Source organism: Pinus tabuliformis, chromosome 8 (genome assembly GCF_031772625.1).
Source record: "Pinus tabuliformis cultivar Carrire ecotype Pingquan chromosome 8, CPIR1, whole genome shotgun sequence".
Classification (NCBI taxonomy): Eukaryota; Viridiplantae; Streptophyta; class Pinopsida; order Pinales; family Pinaceae; genus Pinus; species Pinus tabuliformis.
The window spans coordinates 703,709,372-703,732,763 of NC_142294.1; the positions used below are offsets into that span (position 1 = coordinate 703,709,372).

The window sequence follows — 23,392 nt, forward strand, 5'->3', positions numbered from 1 at the left end:
AGTGTTGTTCACTCGGACATTTGTTTTGTTGAGAATAATAACCACAGCAAAAGCAGCATCACCCCAGAAGGTTGCGGGAGTCCCAAACTCATCAAGCATAGCACGAGCCATTTGTTGGACCGTTCTGTTCATCCTTTCCACCACTCCATTTTGCTGAGGAGTCCTAGTTGTAGAGAATTCCCTTCTTATTCCATGTTCTTCACAAAAATCGGAAAATTCATTTGAGGTAAACTCCCCACCTCTGTCGGACCTGAGGCACTTAATTTTGTGATCTGATTCGTTTTCAGCCAAGGCTTTGAAAGATTTGAATTTTTCGAATGCTTCGTCCTTGTGTTTCATAAGTCCCAACCAAACCATCCTGGAGAAGGCGTCAATGAATAATATAAAGTATTCTTCTCCTCGAGGTGACCTTGTCCTAAATGGACCACATACATCTGTATGGACTAGTTCAAGAGGCCTGCTGGCTGATCCTTCCTTCTCAGGGAAGTTAGTTCTGGTTTGCTTACCAAACTGACATGATTTGCATATGGTGTTGTCTGGAATTTTGATATCTGGAAGACCACGAACTGCCTGGTATTTGCATGCTTTCCTTATTTGTGAAAAGCTTAGATGCCCCAACCTCCGGTGCCATAACCAATGTTCATCATCTTTGCTCAAATAGCATTGTTGTTGTCCTTCTTCAAATATGTATAGATTATTTGGAGTTCTTCTGCCTTTGATCACTGTTTTTCCTGTATCAAGATCACGAACACTACATCCATTTGATCGAAATATTACCTCTGTTCCTTGATCGCACATCTGACTGACACTTAGTAGATTATGCTTCAAGCCATCAACATACAAAACATTTCCAGCTTTAACCTTTTCTTTCAACTGAGCAGTGCCTTTTCCTTTTATGGCTGCAGGGGTATCATTTCCAAAAGAAACTTTCTTTCCCTTTTCTAAAGCAGTATATGATTCAAGTTTTTCTTTATCACCTGTCATATGCTTCGAACATCCGTTGTCAATGTACCATAGATTTTCTTGTCCTTCTGCATAAAAAGCTATCCCACATCTTTCTGTTTGCGGTTCCTTTATTCTCCATGTTCTAGTGCTTGAGGCTTGTTCCTTTGTCTGCCGAAACCTGCTCCTGCATTCAGAATCTTCATGACCGAAGTTATTACAAATAGAACATCAGTTTCATTTTCAAGGGCAGAAAAGTTGTTATAGGTCCTTTTCGTAATCCCAGTCATACTTATTTGTTTTTGAGCTTCTCTAGTCATGATTGTCTTACAAGCAACACATTGAGTTGCTTTGTGACCGAAGTTATGGCAAGAGAAACATTGGCCATTGAAGAAACTTCTGCGATTATCAAATCTACCAGCCAAATGATTGTAATTTCTATTGTCATCCATTCTTGAAGCAAATTGAGAAGTTTTTACCTGTGGCTGGTTGTAGCTTTTGTTCACCCTTAAGATGGATTGCTCCTGGTTTACCTGGTAGTCTTTGTTTGTTCCTGATGTAATTCGTCCCTGCCTTACCTGGTGATCTCCATTGGGCTTTTGCCATTGGGTATGTCCGCACTTCCTGGACAGCGAACCTGCGGGTCCGCACCTTTTGAACAATGCACTTGCGAACCTCTTATTTTCCATCATTTTGAGAGCCTGAACAGAATTTTGTCACTTGAGTGAGTTGCCATCAAGTACAACACCTGTACCATAGAGCCAAACTAGAGTCATAATGCCAACAATCCCTATGTAGCAGGCGAGGAGACATCAAGAGATATATGAAATTCTAGAAGATATATTCTCTAAAAATGCATTAAATAAGGTCATATCTCTTAAACCTAATCTACATAAAATTGAAGGTATCAAAGAATGAAGGGATATCTTCATAAGATCTCAATTGGGAAATCTGAGAAAGATGATAAGAAGATAATCATCTTTGTTCTTAAATGCACTAACTAATGAGCAAGGTGACAAGTATCCTTGGGACAAGAAAGTTACCTCATTTAACAACTTGTGGTATCTATGCAAGATGGAAAAAGGACAAGTTTTGGGCAAAAGTGTGAAAGGCTAAAGGACTGAAACATTTGCAGAAAGTAAAGGGAAGTTTGGTCCTCAAGCAAGACAAGCTCATATAACCTGAAAGACGGGAGAAACTACAGAAAAAGACCAAGGGAAGGAGGAGTAACAGATCTCTACTATGTCTGAGACGGTCTCATTCACAAACGGGTCTTATCATAAGCTCCTACATCTTTTGATATGGATATGACCATGATAAATAAATAAGATGCATTACGGCATCATGGAAGCATTGGAAGCAAGAGCTCGTGACATCCCCATGGGAATCATGAAGGAAAAAAGGAACAAGATCCAGGGCAGTCAAATATGAAGCATATAGCTCTTGGGAACCTCATTGGACATTAAAGGAAAGGAAGAAGTCATTCAAGGCAAGGCTCACCATACATCAAGTCAAAAAGGAAACATCTGCTGGATAGGGATATGTAAGATCCTTAAGATTCTATGATGGAAGCCTCATTGGAGGGTTCATTATTCTAGAGAGGAAGCAAGTGTTTCATCTGAAACTCCAACTTGTGGAATTTGTGGATGATGGTATGATGACATAAGAGACGAAGCAGATCATGGGTTGAGGATACTTCAATCAAGAAAGTTGTTGGAAGAAGCATAGACGACCTAAAGGTAAAATGAGGTATGTATGCTTCTATTTAATATTATAATGTCATGTCGTATGGTTGCAAGTAACATGGATCACTACTTCTATCTTGAAGAAGCATGATCGAAGGAAAAAGGGATCTCCTCCTATAATAGGTTGTCGAAAGGCATGAATCACCCTCGATGAAATCAACATAATATGTCCTCATATGAAGTATGAGGTGGTTGACTACAATTAAGGAACTCTGATTGGAAGCTTCTGGGAAAAGAATCTGTGAAGAAAGAAAGGAAGAGATCGTGAGATATGCAACCATGATGAAGGCAATCAACATCCAAAAGACCAAGAATATTTGACTAGGAAATCTCCCGAAAAGATATGAAGACTCTAATGAGAGTCTGAAAAAGATGGAGACCCTTAACAATGGATATCTTTGGGAGATGTGTCAACATGTATGCAGGATGTTGATACCTACAAGAAGATGTCATGATGAAGAGCCATCTCGTAAGGTACTATTTGATTTGATGTTATGTTTTGATTTCTTGAATAATATCTGGATGAGTTCATGCAAGGCTACTGGAACAAGAGTTGTAAGCGCAAGTACAACTAGCATTCATGTGGTGAATGGAAATTCCTGAAAGAAGCATGATGAGAAAGAAGTAGCCATATGAAGAAGGTTCCAGATATGTACTAAGAAGGCCACTTTCCATGAAGAAAGGAATGACATGACGAACCAAGGAGGAAAGTGATCAATGGCTAATGCCCTACAAAGAAGAAGCTTGACTGAATTTCATGACATCAAGGAAAGAAATTGATCAAGCACCTGAAGGACCCATGAAGAACAAGTTGTTGATGAAAGAGAATCCGCAGCTAAGAGGGAGCTTTGACAAGTCCCACTTAAGAGGGAGCTTGGGGAAGTCCCTGATGGGAGGGAGCTTGGGTACATTCCTTTATAGGAATGGCCATATCTTCCCTAGTTCAGAGGGAGAGATAGACACAATATTCATGTCTTCACTTGGGAAAAAAGAATGGAGGATTGGATAATCATCTGGCATCTGATACTCATTAAGGATGTGTAAGGCATCCAAGAGAAGTGTAGGCAAGAGGAACAATATTCTTTGAGAGTTGGGAAACCAAGATAAAAATAGTCCTAGAAGGTCATACTCAATGAACACTCGGGTGGGTATGTACCTTGACAGACAATGATGAAGGTGTCTATAGTCATTGGTCTCGCCAGCATTGTAGCTCATGATCTCGTGGAGAGATGGAGTTGTTAGTCAAGGCCTGGCACTGTGACAATGCTGGTTGACATGATGTTATACAGATGGGTTACCAATCCGACTCTTCTTATGAGAAATTATTCAGATTGAGAATGACCAAGTACCATTATGAATACATCCCTAGTTAAGAGGGAGTGTTGTAGAATGTAACTAGGTTTGGTCTTCATAATGACTTGTAATTACGAATTCACGTAATGAAGAAAACAAAAATAATAAAATGTATTTTGTAATACTTACATCACAGGTTTCATGAGCAAGGAATTTTTATAGGTCAAAAACTTCTTCTTGATGACTTTAGAGATTTGTCATCTTGTCATATATGTATAATTCAGAGTCGTGTATATAGATGTTGTTACACTTATAAAATTCCTCCAAAATAGACAAGCACAGTCATCCTTAAGTCAGCTTCAACATGTGCAGAAAGAAGCTCCACGTCGACTCCAATATATATATATATATATATATATATATGCTCAAATGTGACATGTCGGCTTGCATATATAGACACATCGATTCAATAGTTCAAGTCGACTCACATGTATGACCTAACAAATATATAGGGGAGTGTATACCCTCGTTGTCAGAACATAGAAAGCTCGCAGTTTCTCTGAGTTTTTCGGAGGTTATTACAGGAAGGGTTACCACAGAAGCTCGGATAACACAGCGAGAAGTTTGGATCTCCTTTTGTGATTCTCGAATGGGCATATCAGGTTCGAATCACAGAGAAAGGACAGTGCTACAACTTCGGATAGATCACAGTGCTACAATTTCAAATGGAAGTCACAGTGCTGCAACTTTGGATGGGTGATACAGTTCAGATGGGTAACACAGTGATACAGATCAGATATAGTTGACATGGCATACTTCAGTTCGGATAAGATCTCAATCTATATGATAAGGGCTCGGTGATGATCAGTATGGTGCTTAGTGCTACATGATGATCAGTGATGATGATGCTTCAGTGTAATGATGAGTGATGAGACATGGTGCAGCCTAAGGACAACAGAGGAATCAAGGAAGGAGGATGACTGTGTCTTGGTCTAGGTGAGGCAGCATTCGTCTTAGGTTGGTCAGGCAGCATTCGTCTTAGGTTGGTCATGGTCTTTGTACTCATCTAGTGAAGAATCTAAGAGAAGAGGTTTGTGGGTTTTCCCCTCAAGAGGAGGGGTTTTAGCCCTGGCTTGTAGCATAATCACGGTGTCATTGTTCTTATTGTTTTGATTGCTATTTGATGTACTGCACATAAATAATAATAATAGACAAAGATAATCTAAGAAGAGTTACACAAGTAGTAATCAAGTAAAGAGAATTGAATTAAATGTTGTCCTACCCTAATTCTCAACATTTGGAGGCGCATTTTCACATGTGGGGCAAACTTGTGCTTTTTGAGGCTGACTTGGTCAATCACAATTTGAATTTTTCTCCATTATTTGTCAATGAAAATACCAACCATAGCTACCCAAATTTTCAACACCAGCAACCTTTTCCTTAGAGAAATTCTTCAGTTCAGCAAGAGATACACATAATTCTTCTAGTTAAACACAAAGGTCAAACTGACCAGCAATATAACTCTGGTCAAAGTTGGTCAAAAGCAGTGTTCCACGGGGACTCGCCCCCCCTCCTAGGGGTCTAGTTTCCTCGCTCCCCCGCGCTCCGGGGACTTGGGGACGAGTAGGGGACGTTTCCCCACGCTCCCAAAATGGAGGAAACTCGGGGGGACTTGCCAGGGAAACGTTTCCCTTCCCTGAGGGGACGTTTCCCCACGCTCCCAAAAAAATGGCCTTGCTTATAGTTTATGATTTAATAGACCTAAAGTGGTACAAAGCTACTCATGTTCTGTATGGGGATAACGTCTTGTGCTGTCTTTTGGTTTCAACAAGCGTTATTTTAGAGGGTCAGTATCATGGAAATTTGCTGGACCATATAGCACGTACATGAATTTTCCCTTTTAAAACTTCTCCTTTTTTTCTCAAGTGATGGCTGGATTACAGTGGGGAGATAACTGGAGTGACAAGCAAAGAATATGACATTCAGTTTGTCTTTTTAATTTGCATGACATTTGACATACAAACTATGGAAGCAGCACCTATGTCATGTGGGAAATAGTTGGGTGGACTATAGACTAACATGTGTTTATTGCAAGCATGACAAAATACTATGGGCAACAAGAAATCTTAGGAACTATCATTATATATGAATTTATACAGTTACAAAATTTACACAGAGCACAGTGGCTCAGCTTGAATTCTCAGGTCTGAAAATTATTTTCACCCCTGAAATACACTGCTAGTTTGAAGTTTGAACTGCATGGCATTGCTCTAATAAGGTAGACAAATTATCCATGCCATCGTTGGTCGCCCAAGTTGGTTCGCAGATGGTCATCCTGCAGTCAATGTCATTTGGTAGTAAACTATCAGAAACTCTTTCAAGTGATCTTCTCATCTCTCCTAGAACTAAAACTCTTCTTTCAGCATATGGTGTACTGTCTATATTATATATAATATAACAAACTTTCTAGCTGTTGGATCCAATACAGCTGGACAACCCATTGTAGTTGCCCCTTCTACTGCCAATGCAGTGTTCCTGATCTGTTCATTTACCTTTTCACAGAATTCAGTGGCTACCTTATCAAGCTGAAGCTCTCCCTCTGTCTGACCAAAATCTAAATTAGAATTTGACCAAGCTGAATTAGAATTTTAAATTTATTATTTTATATGATATTATAAATTTGGATAATGTCAAATGATATTCATATCAATGATCATGCTTTGCAGCTTTTCAATTCAAACCAAATTGTCATAGTGGACTCAATTAATAAATTATATTTTATATTTATAAATTTTTAAGACCCTGACGCTCCCCCACGTTTCCTAAAAAATGGTAGGGAGCTTTTGCATAGGCCGCTCCCGCGCCCCCTCGCTCCCTCGCCCCCTCGTCCCGGAACCTTGGTGGAACATTGGTCAAAAGGCCCTCTTGTCAAGTCTTCAATCTACCCAACAAACTCGTCTCTGTCTGATCTGTTTGGCTGAAATTCAGCCTTCTTCTCTACCCATAAACTTTGGAACTGCAGCTGAGAATCTGCCCTGAAAACCACACATGCGAAGCTGCAGAATGAGGGTTTCTTATGTGGAATATAGAGAGAGAAAGCTAGAGATAAATTTGTCCTTCTTCTTCTTCACTTGGATGCCTAGAACATATATGGTCTTGTGAGATCGAATTGTACCTTGTGGAGGAGATCAAGAGCTTTATATATAGTGTTATCCCTGTCCAAATGGGTGTCACTTCACTAGGGTTGACTTGACTTGAAGGAGCACCGACTTGACAAGATTGGAGCCAAAAATTCAAAATTTTATCTTTTGATATCGACATGAAGAACATGTCTTACATTTTCATTATATATTTCAAGGCCTAAAATATAAATTTTGAAGGCTGACCAGAGCTACAAAATTCAACAAAGAGGAGCCTGAAGAGTGTTCTGAAAACCCTCCTCTCTGTTGTTGTTAGATTTGAATTGTGATAAGGTGTTGTTCATTCAAAAGAAAGTTGTCCAATTTGCTCCAATTTCATCTTTGATATTTTAAGTGGCAGCAATAAGTTTATGAACATGTTGTGTCTTGGTTAAGCATTTCAAATGGCAGTTACATATATATCAGATTTGTCCTTGACTGATAATACTTCCTGTTTGGTTGTTTATCACATCTTGTTCATTTACTTTCAAGTTCCATTTATTTGCCTAGACTCCATAGTCCATCAGCAAGGTGTGAGGTCTTCCTCGGCTTCTCACTTTATTGTGAAATACTAACACATTGCCATTCTGCAGATCTGGTTATTTTTTCAGCATTTAAAGGATAGATCAGCAGTCTTATTAGAGAGTTTCCCCTTGTGCCAGAGGAGAGCCAACTTAAAGTGAGGAGGATCATCACCAAGGTGACAATTGGTGATGTTCTCAAGTTGCACTAGGGATCGTACTTGATGATTGAAATTACATTTTGAAGCTCAGACTATAGAGGTAACACCATCAAGATCAACAGATTCTGAATTGGATCCCGCAAAACAAATTGTGCTTTTAAAAGGGATCATTACAGTGACGATAACACTCTTTGGAAAAAGGGAAGCACCTTCTACTGGACAAAGTCTTACACACATTTATTAGAGGCTGACTAGTAAACACAACTATTCATTACCTCTGAATTATAACATGCTAATTAGAGCCTCCAAATCCTGATACGTTAACATAGCTTCACTGTTGAAATTTGATGACTAAAAAGTTTCCTGCAATCCCAACCCGGTTTTAATTTCACCTTCTCACTCCCATTCAGTTAAATGCCCTTTCCCATAAACATACATTCAACATATAGAATTCTAGAAATGAAATTTTCAGATTAAAAAAAATAGGACTGTCAACACATGCTGAAAATAAATATGGACATAAACAGACCAGCAACACACATAAAAATACACACAAATTTTTGGTCAACTTAGACCCAAGCAAAACCCCTTCAATCTTCTCCAGGGAAAACCTGTTAGAGAGCTCTTCAAATTTATTTATCTTTCAAGTTTAGGAAAAATACATTTGCAGACAGAACAAAACAGCAAAATACAACTTATCTCTTCAACCCAAAACTCCTTGAAAACTGTGCCCACTTTGCCTCGATTTCCATGCTCACTCGAAGCTGAAAATATGTACTATACAGACACGGACTGGACTATACATATTCTGTACGGACTGTATGGATTTTTCAAATTAAAAAAAAATCTCAAAAACTTCTCTCAAACGGCGTACAGCTTACAGCATTAAATGTTGTTCGTATTGTACCTTCTAATATCTTCTATGCCTTGATTTTTGTGCCCAACTTTGCCCAAAAATCACTCCTTCAACTTGCTGCAACAAATTTCTCTTGTAGAACTCTTCTCCAGCACTCAACCTCCTTTCTCCAATCTGCTCATGAAAAATGAATGCAGTCTCTTTTTTCTTTTCCCACTTTTGCTTCCCTAAATGACTTTTGGGCAACCCTAAGATCTAATGGCTCAGATTCATTTCGATCAAGGGATGAAAATAAATGTGCATTTAATTCTCACTTTCTATTTTTTAACTCACCCATTAAATAAAGTACCCACATTGTACTTTATGTTTAAAGTCACTCTCACTTTCTAAAGTCACACTTAGGAAAAGAACTATTTTGGATGTTTTTCCCTAGGTAGAGTACCCATGGGAAGCCAGTTGTCCAAGGTACATTAAAAATCAACATTAACCACAAGGAGCCTACAATGAGAATATTGACGAGGTAGAAATACCTTGGTTAAAGTGATAGCAAGTGAAAATGTGATATTCCGAGCATTCTTCCCTATGATATTATGAAAGAACCTTACCATATTGACATTCAAACTTAGGAAACATGAGATATTGCTATTTGACTAACGCATTCTAAAATTGGTTTCATGAGGATTGAGGCCTGAGAACAGTCAATGTAGAATCAATTTTAAAATACTCCTCCCAAAGCATAAATCTGGTTTCAATTAAAAGTATGTGTATTAAAAATGTCTTTTGTTGATTACATAAATGTCATTGGAGTTTGGTTTTAATTTAGTTGAAACTTATGTCCATTATATTTATCTAAGTTTCCTCGAAATAAAAGTTCCCTTGACCATTTTTCCTGTGAAACATATCTCAAACACATTTCATCATAAGCAGCTTCTTTACTTCCCAAAACCACAAGGGACTATCAGTCTCTAACTTTTATGACTCAAGCAACAACCTTGTAATAAAAACAATAGAAAAACAAATCTTACTGTGGCATAAGATCTTATCTGCACAAAGGTACCAATACCTTTTCAAGCATTTTTGCAGATACTGTCCACTTTTCAGTACAGGCATCGTACCACTCTACATCAGCAAAAGGACCTTGCTCATTTTCACCACCTAGGGCAATGATACCTTGACTAACTGCTACTCCCGCTAGGAAACCACGTCTTAAGTTCATTGGGGAGCAGAGGACCCACTGATCTTTTGTTTCATCATACATCTCCACTGCATAACCATTAACGAATGGAGTTGGATCAACTAAATAAAAAATTATTATAGGAAGATACTTAAAAGCAGTAAGGATCACATAGAACACAAACTATGCCACTGTAAATTATACAGGGTGGAAATTGATTATTTGTAATCAAAAAGTACTCTGACTAATCTTTGGTTGCATTACATCACTTTTTTGAATAATTTGATAGCTTGCCTTTTCAGATAGAGCTTTGCAATAGGAAAAGAAATGCTACCTATGTCAAACCATGAATTCTTCTGTCCTCCTCCAAGAACATATATGTACTTGTTAAAAGCAATTGCAGCAGGGAAAGCACGAGGTGTACGCATGGAAAATGTATGCTTCAGTTTGTTGACTGGTGGGCAAAAAACATCCACTGTTTCAAGCCATTGCTGTCCGCTAAGGCCACCTATAACATAGACAGTAGAGCCACCATTGTGTGTAGAAGCAGATCCAGAGACTGGTATGTGACTTGTTTCAAAATCTTTCATATTTTCTTCATCTTTTTTGGACAAAAAATGCCTCATCTGCTCTCGTAGTTCAGCTACCTCAGTCCTTAAGGATGAAACTTCTGAATCAATCTTCATCTATAAGATAGACTGGAATAACATTAGACTCATATCTTATCATCAGTATCACACCAAAACTATTCTGTAATTAGAAGAATAGTCTAGCAATGTAAAAGTCCAAGAACAATTCTTAGCTCCAAAACTTAAGAGTAATAAAAGTAAATGACCATATATATAAAAGAAAAAAAATAGAAGCAGATGAGGTTATCACACAAGCAAATAAATAAGGAAGGTTGAAAGAGATAATGCACTATACACGTCATGCAGAAGAGAGTACAAAATTAAGATAAAACAGCAAAAAGAAGGAAAGGTAAGACCATTATGCTGTGATTCTCCCCTTTAAATCTTGTTCGTAGGCAGGATCATAGGATCGTATCAATTGAGCCATATTGATATTAACCAACAACAATTGGGATTGTGTTTTGCTGCCATTCTTGAATGATTTGTATTAGGAACCTTATCCTATGTTGATGTAACTATTAAATCAGCATATTAATAGGAGTCTCCCAATGATCGTATACCACTATCTGTAACCATTTGAGAACATTTCTTAATGCAGTTACATTGTCATGCATCCAACACAGCTTGACAAAATAAACATCAAAATTTAAACCAAAATCACACTTAGAAAACCTGCTTCAGCAAATGTTTCTCTGGGTTCTGTTACCCATCAAAATGGGTAACCCCATAAACGAAAAATTTTCTCCTACATTTGAAAGCCAGCCAGACAAGAAAATTTTCTCCTACGTGTCGGTGTGACAGCCAGCCAGACAGCCAGCTAGCCAGCAGCCCTTAACATTCACTTCTTAATAATAATATGCCATATGCCTCCACCATCTGCATCAGATACATATGTCTCACCATCCGACATTTCCATGGATGAAGGTGGGCTGTCACTAAAATGGTAATTTGATCATTTTGCAATCGGGTGCCTATACTTGTTTGTTTTGGGCATTTAGTATGGACAAAGGGGTGATCTGGAAGATTGACTGTGTGAGGTATTAAATTCATCAATTACCAGATGTAAGGTCCTAAATTGAACAATTAACAGAATTTAATATTGAAAACTTATACCTAGTTTAACCAGACTGAAATTGAGGCGAAATTTAACAATATAATTTCAAGTATTTACCCCTAACTTCCATTTGATGATGTTTCTGCATGTTGTAGCTCTTGCTCCCATTACCAAACTGATCAAAACCTCCTTGCCAAACTGGGCACAATCTCATATCCAGCTCCAAAATACTTCAAAATTGAAGCACCTTGACCCCCTGTTCCCAAAACTTCAAGAACAATTAAGCTCAATTTCCCTCTGTCAGTGACTATTTTAGAAAATCCCCACTGTCCCTCTCCCCCCCTTCTTATCACACTCATCATTCCACCATTTCAGGTTCCCGATTAATAAATGTTTTCTTCCTGGTTCTCTGTCGGTCACCAGTGGAGCGAATTCCAGCTCCCACATTACTCTTTTACTTCTTAGAGGTGGTCACATTTAATAATATTAAGAATGACCGATTGGTGCTATATTTTTTTAATTTATGTGCATCATAATTTAGTTTTGTTACAATTAATTTCTTAATATTTTATTTTTGTTATTTTTGTTTGGTTCCTTTAGCTGATATAATATATGTTTATATTTCTTTTAGCTAATATCCCTTTTATTTCCTTTAGTTCTTTTATATTATAGTTAATATAAAATATATAATTTTCATTAATATAATTGATAATTAATAGTAATTATTATTTATATTATAGTTCCCTCTTGTCTTGTATAATATATATTATAATGCCATTTCTACCTGTATTTTGAGATGGGTTGTTACAAACCGATCTTGATTGTAAATCAGTTCTCTCACCTTACTAGGAGGGTTAATCTTTAGCCCTAGTCCAATGGGACCTCCCTTAAAGGCCTTTGGGTTATAGGAGGGGCACTACTTGGGAAACATGGATTGAGATAGTGTATCCATTATCCCATCCAAAATATTGACACTTTTCATGTCACATTACAAGCCTGTTATACCACCTTCATTCTTCGGGTCCAACTTGTCATTGGTTCATTGGGATTCGGCACCATTATGTCCACACTCCTTGGGTAGGGCCATAAAAACATTGCCCTGGAGGTTGATGTAGCTAAAAGAATGAAATAGCATATCATGGCCACAACAAAAGAAAAAGAAGAAAATCAAAATGCAAAAGATGGTTGGGACATGACAATAGCACATGGACAAAAGCCTAGCATGAGCTCTACCCTCCTCATTAGCCATCACCCAATTCCTGAGCACAAGATGCTCCATTACATCAAAAGGAACCCTTACATGTTCCAACCATCATGAGCAATGAATTGCTTCATCTCAAGGGGTAATATAAAATGCTACATCATGAAGAGCAAGATCTAACCCTCGAGTTATGCACCATAATACAAAGCATTATCAAGAGAAAATAAAAGGCGCACTAGAGGGGTAGAAAAAACAAACCGAGCAAGGTAACTCATGCCTCCACAATTGCTCCCTCCTTCACATTCCTACACTCAAGATATGGACTCTCCATCAACTGGTCCCTTTGACCATGGCACTTGGCCATGAAGACTTTTCCCCTCCATTGTCATTCATTTACACAAACACCTATTGATCGAGGGGCTGACCTTGGAAATGCCACAACCTTAGGAGTTGGAAACACCTAATAGGGTTGACCATTAGCCACCTCTATCAAGATAGGGAACACCTTTACTAGATCTGGTCTAGTTAAATATCAGAAGGTGATCCAAGTTTGAAGTATTAGTATGCCCATAAGATCCCCTTTTGGTCCAATTGGATGCTCATATGATCTCTGTCTCTAATGGATGGTTGCTTTCACTTGAGTTCATGTTGGTCATGCCAGGTCATCCACAGCAACCCAGGCCTTGAGGGTACCCACCTCATAGATACCCAAGCCTTTCAAAGAGATAAATGGCTTAGCAGATGTAGCATTGAGAGCATTGGGCCTCATGATGACTTGAGGAGATGATACATATCTCATAACACCGTCAAGGCCCAAGACATTGATTGTCCTTGACCCAGCGCAGAAGATTCTCGATGCATACACCACTACACTTAGCATGCACCTAGGTTGGCTTTGACACTACTTGATGGGCAGGCCATGATTCAGACGCCAGATGAGGATGGTCTTCCATGAGAGACTAGGGAGGGCTTGTTGCACCTAATGGACTCCTAAAGCTAGAGAGAGGAGGTCGTACTTTGACCATTGGAGATCCATGGAGATGACATGATGACACTCCAACTGGATTTGGGGCTCCGGACGCTGATTTGAGGTGGATTTTAAGGACAATCCTCAAATATTGGATGATAGACCCAGGGGGATGACATGGTGATACTCCAGTTGGATTTGGGACCCTAAAGGATGATTTGAGGTGGATTTCAAGGACAATCCTCAAATATTAGATGACCCTGGCACACAGACTCATTTTAGCCTTCATCACACCATGACATGACATTTGGAGCCCAAAGATGGCATGACGTCAAAATTTATGGGCCTACGACTCACACCTGCAAACAATTATGGCATGTTTTAGCATTGAGCTAGTGGGTTGGATTGTGACCCAAGGTTTATTTGATGTCAAACTTCTTTTAGGGGCTTCCTTAGCTAAAATTACCTCATAACAAAAGAGGTCAACTTGTTGTATATCATCATCACTTCTGGAGTATTTCAGCTTCCCTAGAGGATTTCAACCTAGATGATGTGGCATGTCTTCTCGTGGAGATGTGATCTTATTAATTTTAGGTATGTTTTATGCTTACAGCAATTTACTTCAATTTTTCCATTTTAGCTCAATATCAATTCCAGATTTACCAATCACATCAGCATGATAGTAAAGTGCAGATAGAACATAAACATAAACATCAGAAAACAAGCCAAGACAAGAGGACACAAGATGTGGCGCCAACCAGGGACAAACCCCAATGTGGGGAAACCCTTGATCAAATCTTCTTATATTCTTCAATAGTTCAGCAGAGAGAGAGATAGTACATATACATTTGAAGTCAACACTTTGACTTGCCAAGATAGGAGATCAGACATCAGAGATCTTCACCATGAAGATGACACAAAGCAGCAGATGATAGGCCTAGAGCAGCTCAACCAAATACCCAAAATACTGAAGTTTTCCTTCTATAAAGCTCTTCCTCCTTTGCTGCTTCACTGATCATGACAAGGTTGTTGATCTGCCACCTTTCATATGGAGTAAGGACTGATGCATTTCATAGCAAACCTGGACACTAGATAGAGCACAAATGCTGTGAGCTACAGCACTCTAAACAAACCCCACAATCCACCTATTGACTGCAGCTTTCCTACACACATTTGCTCCAACGATACACGGCCTTATAGGGTCTGAATGTAGCACTTAAAGAGGCCTCCAACTGCTGGCTATGGCCTGCAGCCTAGCCCAACAATTGACTGTAACCTTGTCCCTTCACATAGTGACCCAATCAGTCTTTATGCAGCAACCCCATAGCTCCTTCCTATTGGATACTTCTGCCCAACATATCATACCCAAACAATACGGAAATGGCCATGCTGTCACCTACAGCAATGTGGCATTATCCCAGCGGCTAGGTGACTGTGTAAGGCCTCCTTCTGGACAGCAACCAGCTGTTAGAACTCTAGCTATGAAACAGTGTGTAAGGGCCTCCTAGAACAATCACCCTTAACTACAGATTGAGGCCTGTAATAACAGCGTGTAAGGGCCTCCTAGAACAATCACCCTTAACTGCAGATTGAGGCCTGTAATAACAATGTATTTAAGACACCTTAGAACAGCGTATTTAAGACACCTTAGAAAAGTGTATAAGGGCTTCTAGACCTGCGGTTTAAGGCACAATGGAACATCAGATCTGGTCTCCTTTTTACCAGCATATTAGGGCCTCCTTATTACAGTGTATAGGGCTGCTGATCAGCCCTCCCTTTGTTGTGGATAAGGCATCTTCCTTTACTGTGAATAAGTGCCTCCTTTGCTGCATAAAAACCCTTATTGACTACTGCCTAGGGCGCCCTTAAATGTGGCTAAGACTTTCCTTCAGGACTACGTATGGGAGCCTTCTAGGACAGCAGATTAGGGCATCATTTTCTGTGGTTAGATCTCCTTCATAACTGTGATTAGGGTGTCTCCTTACCTACGTTAAAGCCTTTCCTTGGACTGCGTAGGAGAGCCTCCTTTAGGGCAGCGTAGGTGCCTCTCCTCAATGTAATAATCATCCTCCATGACTACCTCTATAGGGCCTGCATCTCGATGTCTCATGACTGTAATTTAGGGCATCGTATAGGTCTCTTTAGACAACATCTAGAGCTAGGGCATCTCCTCTAGGGCAACATATTCTCTTAGTGACTTCTCCTTCCACCAAAACCCAAACAAGTGGAGAGGAAGAGATCACAAGAGGTGTGTGTCCAAATGACTTGAAGGCCACCTCTATTTATGGTAAAACGTTGAGGACAAGTGGGGGTAATTTGGTTGTTGGCCGACCTTGACGAATTGTCACATAACACAAATAAATTCATATCTCCATGAATACATGTTGGAATCGGATGATCTTTAGATCAATCCTACACCTCTCGACGAGAGGAATCCAAGAAAAATATCAGCTGCCATAAATAAGTAGACCCACATGGAGTTTGGCCCTAGTTGCCAATTTTAACAAATCTATTGTGGATAATTTTTCTTTTGGGTACCAGCTCCTATTGTGGAGACATCACTTTGGGATAACAAAGGACTTATTCATGCATATCTAGTTGAATTTTGTAACTCGAAAGGTACTTCTAGTCTTGTGACTTGACTAGAAGGACCTCGATTTGCCTCTTTAGGAGCTTGCATGTAACATGTAGCATGTGTAAGTGAGTGGCACACATGCGAATGTGTTACATGCATGAGATGTGCATCTAAAGCAGGCTAACTTTATGACTTGTACTTGAGTTAAAGTAGAGAAAGCTAAAGATAGGATGGTTAACTAAAGTAAACTCACTTATCTTCAGTTAACTTAACGCTAATTTTGGTCATCAATCTTAGCTTAGGAAAGTTATAAATTGAACCTAAGTGTTGAGGCTAAGACACAACAACAACACAAGATTGAGAGAGGCTTCTCAGTGAGCGTGTGTTGGGTCCAAGAGAGTGCAGTGAGGCTAGTGATCAGTTTTGTAATCTGTATTTTCTCAGTTGGGATATTATCCCAGGACAAGAACCCAAGTAAATTCCATGATTAATTTATTAATGAAGAATTGTTGATTGGGCAAAAATATGTATATATTGTGTGTGATTCAGATGGAGTAATTTTGCTTCCGCTAAATATTTTGGTTAGGGATTTAGTCGTGTATTCGTTCAGTTAATAATTGTTGTGAACCGAATACCGAGTGTTGGGCTCAGGGAATTCTAACATGGTATCAAAGCCCCAACTCTAAATCGATCTCGGAATTATAGATGTCGAGTTTGTGTTGGATCGTCAGAGCTAGGTTGGCATGGTGCATACAAACTGGAAATTTTTTAAGGGCCGAGAGGAATTTTCTTTTTTATGGGCTTTTAGTTGCAAAAAAAAAGGGGGACGATTCAAAAAAAAGGGAAAAGATGAAAAAAGAGGGTCCATTTAAAAAACTTAATTAAAAAGGGTGAAAATTATTATTGATCAGTCGGGTTTGAGATGACTACTAGGATATGTTACGAGGACAAGTTCGATGGGGCAAGCAATTTCATCCCATTGAAGGAGCACATTGTCCTACTATTTGAGGAGTAGGAGTTGTGGGACATCATGGAGAAGGTTGTCCCAATTCCTGCAAATCCTACTCAGTTGGTTGAGTTTAATAAGAAGAACATGAAGGCCAAGAGAATAATCATGGACTCCATTAAATACCATGTTATACCTCATGTGACGGGGAAGAAGAATGCCTTTGAGATGTGTGCATCCTTAACCAAGTTATACCAAAGTACAAACCAAAACAGAAAGATGTTGGCGACAAATTGAAAAACGCTAAGATGTCTAAAACAGACACAGTTGCATCATACCTAACCAGGATCACTCAAATTAGAGATGACTTGGCAGCAGTGGGGGAAACTATTGATAGTGAAGAGTTGGTCAGATCAGCCTTGAGTGGCTTTCCTCCAAAATGGGATGTCTTTGTTGATGGGATCGTCACACAAGAGAATATGCACAGTTGGGATAGATTGTGGGATGATTTCATATAGGAAGAGACAAGGAGACGTTCCAAATTTGCAAGCCAACGGGATGGGAAGGATGATGAGGAGAATTTTGCTCTTGTTGTAAAAAGCAAAAGTAAAGGGAAGTGGGGGATCTGCTTCCCATAGTTTTAAAAAACGGCCGTTCCGAAATGGAAACGTCCGAGTTGGTCCGTTACATTGCCCTCCGGAGTGGCTCGGCAGAAAAACCGGCTTGGTAAGCCGAATCAGCCATGACTCGGCTGAGTCATTCAATGACTCGGCCGAGTCATGGCTGACTCGGCCAACTCGGCCGTTTTCCGTATTGACTCAGCCGAGTCATAGACAGTGGCCCGTAACCCACTAAAACAACGATTTAACATTAATTTAATGAAATTTTAAGGGGTTTGCTGATTGGTTTGGACTTCAAGGTGTTTTATGAATTAGCTAAATGTTATTTGGGGTCCATTTCCCCCTCCCAAACCCTATTTAACACACTCAAATGCTCTCATTCTCTCACAGCAATCTCATGCATTTGAATGAGAACTTCTTTGAGAGTTAGTGAGCAGTTCTTGAGCTTGTTTTTGGAGCAGCAGTGAGGAGTCTTGGGGGAGCATTGTAGATAGAGTGAGGAGCTTCTTGGGCAGCCATTTGGAGCAGCATTGAGGAGCTGATTCTTGGAGCAAGCTTGAGGAGGCAGTTTGTGCCTGGAGGTATTTTTTTTCACCTCTATAAATCTGTTTTTGCTTGTTAAATTTTAGGTGCATATCTAGAAAGTCTAGAGAGTGTTTTTTGTCAAAGAAATGAACATTGAATCAATGTTATTTTTTTTTTCATTTTCAGATTGTTTGCTTTCATTTCCTAGTCAAAAAATGCCACCTAGAGCGAGAGATCCTGCTTGGGCATATGTTGAAATGGTTGATAGTCAAATGCAATGCAAATTTTGCCATAGGAAAATTAAGGAAGGTCCTGGGGGCATTAATAGGCTGAAACAACACTTGGCAGGGATTAGAGGCCAAATTACCCCATGTACCTCACCAGAAATTGGGGAGATTAGGAAGCATTTGTTGGCCAGCTTTGAGAAATTTAAAGAAGATAAGGCTAGGCAAAGAGACATACAGGCTGAAATTGGGAGGAAGAGGGAGATACAAAAAATGATGGCTACCAACCCCCATTATGATTTTGAGAACTCTTCCTCTATCCCTCAAGCTCATACATCCAACCCTTTGCTCATACATCCAACCCTTTTCGATATGTTCCTCCCTCTTTTGGTTCTACTCAAGATAAGGGAAAGGGTAGAATGAAAAAGGGTGATGTGACTATCAAAAGTTATTTCACTCCCTCCTCTCCATCAGATGCACATGGTCCTGAAGTTAGTAAAAGTCAAATGCAACCCACTTTAGATGACCACTGGAAGAAAGAATTGAGGGAGACTGCTTGTGAGTACATAGCTAGATGGTGGTATGATGTTGATATCCCCTTTAATGCTGCTCGTTCACCATATTATGAGCCTATGTTTGATGCCATACATGCTGCTGGAAAAGGCTTCAAAGGCCCTACTATGCATGAGCTAAGGGGGTATCGTTTGCAGAAAGAAATTCAATCCATTAATGAGTATTTGAAAGAGTTCAAGGACTCATGGGCAAGAACAGGATGTACCATCATGTCAGATGGATGGACTGATCAAAGAAACCGTACCATCATAAACTTTCTTGTCTTCTGCCCACGGGGAACCATGTTTTTAAAATCAGTTGATGCATCTGATAAGGTAAAAGATGGGCAATTGTTGTTTCAGCTATTGGATCAGGTTGTTGAGGAGGTGGGGGTGGCTAATGTTGTTCAAGTCATCACAGATAATGCCTCTAACTATGTTCTTGCTGGTAAACTGTTAGAGGAAAAACACAAGACCATCTTTTGGACCCCATGTGCTGCACATTGCATAGACCTCATGCTTGAGGATATTGGAAAAATAGAGTGGGTCAAAAACACTATAGATCATGCCAAAAGCATAACAAAATTTATCTACAATCATACATTGATTTTGAGCCTCATGAGGAAACACACTGGGGGCAAGGATATTATTAGGCCTGCCATCACTAGATTTGCTACACATTTTTTGACATTGCAATCTATGCTTTCCCAACATAGAAACTTGCAAAAGATGTTTTCCAGTGATGAATGGAATCAAAGCAATTGGTCTAACAAACCGGAGGCAAAGAATTGAAAAGGAAAGTCTATGAAGAAACTTTTTGGAGAAAGGCAGCAGAGATTGTGAAGCTTGTTGAGCCACTAGTTAAGGTGTTGTGGTTGGTGGATGGGGAAAGGTTGGCTATGGGCTTCATTTATGAGGCTATGGATCAAGCAAAGGAGCAAATAAAGACGGTATACAAGGATAGAGTGGCAAAGTATGGGCCCATTTGGGCAATCATTGATGAAAGATGGAACAATCAACTCCATCGCCCTATACATGCAGCTGGGTATTTTTTGAACCCACGGTATCATTATAAAGCTAAGGAGTCAGGAGCTTTGAGGGGGGAGGTCAGAGATGGACTGATTGATTGCATTGATCGCATGATCCCATTGGAGTCTGATCAGCTGGAGATACACCGACAGGCCACAACCTTCAGCAATGCATCAGGTACCTTTGGGAAGAACCTAGCAAAGATTGCAAGAGAAGCAGATGAGCCAGGTAAACAAAAATTTCAATTTTCAAATTTTCAATAGTTTTACTTTTTTTTAAAGTTTGTTAAATCGTTTATAATTTGAAAGTTAGATATAATTTGTAATTTTGTTGAGCTAACTCATTACACTCCTATGTTTTTTGCAGCACAATGGTGGGAGGCCTTTGGTGGCCATTGTCCTGAATTGCAAAGGTTTGAAATTCGTATTTTGAGTCAAACTTGTAGTGCATCTGGGTGTGAGCGCAATTGGTCTGTCTTTGAGAGGATTCACACAAAGAAGAGAAACCGTTTGGATCAAAAACGGTTAAATGATCTAGTTTATGTCCAATACAACCTCCGGCTCAGACGAAACCATTTGCTAAACAAAAGACCTGATTCAGATCCCATTGTGTTGGAAGACATTGATCCAACATGAGATTGGGTACTGGAGAGTTGTCCAGCAGAGTTTGATCCTGATGATTTAGATTTAGATATCGAGACATCAATTGAAATTGAACATGCTGTTCAATTGAATGCAGATCCCAATCCACCAGCCTCAGTCTCATAGCCAGCAAGGACTCCAGTTGTAGGTGCTTCCTCTGCTCAGCCACGACAGAAGCGCAGCCGCATATCTACTCTATCTCAGCTTGCATCTGTTGAAGTTGCACAGCCTGCTAGTGGTACCACTTCTACAGTTGCAGTTGGAGATGATGATGAGGAGGAGGAGCCATGGGGCCCCCTGTCTGACTCTGATGATGATGATCCAGAGATTGATCGACATGATCTTGGTCCCTTTGACAGTAGCTACTAGCCAATAGTACTAGTACTGGAGTCTGGTCACCGTCACAGTTTACTTTTGTTGTAGAGGCCATTTCTAGCCTCCTTGGTTATGTGTTTTTTGTTTTGAGTCTTTGATCATGTATGTCAGACTGACAGTTGACTATGTATTGCCATTGGGTACCATTTTGATATAATGGATTGGTTCATGAGCCTACTTTGATCATATGTTGTCTTCCATCTATATTATAATGTTGTGTGTTTGGAAACATGAATGAAAATCTTTAAAATTATGTTTAAAATCTTTAAAATTATGTTTTTTTATAAAAAAAAATAAATATTTAATGTATTTTTTACAATGACCGAGTCATTGAAACCAAGCCGGCCAAGTCATTACCGTTTCGGAGTCGGAATCGGAGTCGATCCTCAGCCGAGTCGGAGTAGGAGTCGAGTTTTAAAACTATGCTGCTTCCATGAAGGACATGAGCAAAGTGAAGTGCTTTGCGTGTCACAAGACTGGTCACTATGCAATCTAGTGCCCATACAAGAAGAAGAAGAAATGGATCAGGTGGCTACATCAACATCAACTGAGATTGATGACTTTACCAAGAAATTTGAGAAGGAATTTTCTCTAGTTGTTTATTTCTGACAGTAGTATTATTGCGTATGACAATAGTGCGTTATGTCTAGTGGAAAGTAGAGTGTCCATTCACATGACGAGGATGAGGTCAATGTTCCACAGTATTTCAAAGACAGGCACAGACTGCAATGTGTTTAGTGGGACTAGTACAATGCATGCAGTCAAGGGGCTTGGATGTGTCAAACTCCAACTAAAGTCGAGGATTTTTGGAGGTGACAGGGATGTTTGTTCAAGGGTTGATGGTAGATGTATTCTCAGTATCAGCCTTGGAGGATGTGGATATAGCATTTTGTTTTGGAATGGAAAGGTGCTTCTATATTCAGAGGGAGCGACCTTTGATATAGCTATAGTGCTTTGCATCAAATAGTGGTAGTCATACAGGTTGTTGGGAATTGGGATAGTCTGTGGGTATATCTAAGGGGATCTTGGATATAGGGACAGTGTCATTTGCTGGGAGGGAGCAAGTAGCAAGGAAGAGTGATTCTTCAGGTACTGCATCAACTGGTATGATATGACATTGTTAGATGCTTAGGAGCATGATCCTAAAAGCATTGTTGGAAGGAACAGGACTTGAATCAAATTTTGAAGCAAGTAGCAAGGAAGTCTTCTAGTTCAAAGGGAGCAACTACAGCAGCAGATGACGTGGTGGTGTTGGAGACAAATCCAAGTGGAGGAGGTTCTTCCAAAAGTACCTACATCGCTAAGAGGGAGTGTTGAGTTCTGTAGCTCATAAGGTACTTCTAGTATTTCGTCTTGACTAGAAGGACCTTGATTTGCCTCTTTAAGAGCTTGCATGTGACATGCAAAGTGTGTAAGTGAGTTGCACGCATCTGAATGTGTTACATGCATGCAATGTGCATATAAAGCAAGTTAAATTTATGACTTGTACTTGAGTTAAAGTAGAGAAATCTAAAGATAAGATAGCTAACTAAAGTCAAGTCACTTATCTTCAGTTAACTTGACAAGCTAATTTTGGACATCAATCTTAGCTTGGGAAAGTTATAAATTGAGCATAAGTGTTGAGGCTAAGATGTAGAAAATTTTGCGTATGCTGGTAGCATTCACAGGTTTCAAGATTTTTGCAAAATTTTCATTCCCACAGTCGCAAATTAGAAGTCTGATATATAAATTGAATGAAATTTAAATGAAACGCATTTAAGCTACCTCTACAATTTCACTTTTCAGCTGACATAGGAGATAAATGAGCAAGCACACCCCATAAAATTTTTTACACATAAACACAGTTGTGTTTGGTCAACTAACCCTGGAAAAACCCACAATGGGAAAACCAGTTCTAAGGAGGGCTTTTAATTGCTTCAAGGAAAATTAATACACAGCTGAGATAAACAACTTATCTTGACTTTTTGTTCCTGCTGATGTCACAGTCAGATTTAATAGAACTTGAGCCTCCATGCAGTCTTTACTCAGACTGATTTATTTGCCTCAAATTTAGTACATGTACTCTCTAACAGTTGCATCAAACTCTGAACCAAACACAGCAGAAGATCTCCAAGAAATTCAAGCCTCAACCTCTGCCCAGAAAGTCTCGATTTCAGCGCTGCTAAAATCCTCCAACAGAAGTCA

At 39.5% G+C, this 23,392-nt stretch overlaps 1 protein-coding gene across 2 annotated transcripts in view; it reads right to left on the reverse strand.

The window, feature by feature from the left end:
* Positions 1-23,392, reverse strand: part of LOC149237559 (uncharacterized) — a 225,235-nt gene that overhangs the window by 87,501 nt on the left and 114,342 nt on the right. For both annotated transcript variants that reach the window (XM_089372696.1, XM_089372697.1), the window contains exons 5-6: positions 10,206-10,557; positions 9,761-9,960 (exon numbers count right to left, since the gene is read on the reverse strand). In XM_089372696.1, the coding sequence (XP_089228822.1) occupies positions 9,761-9,960; positions 10,206-10,557 (552 nt within the window). The remainder of the gene's footprint in view (positions 1-9,760; positions 9,961-10,205; positions 10,558-23,392) is intronic.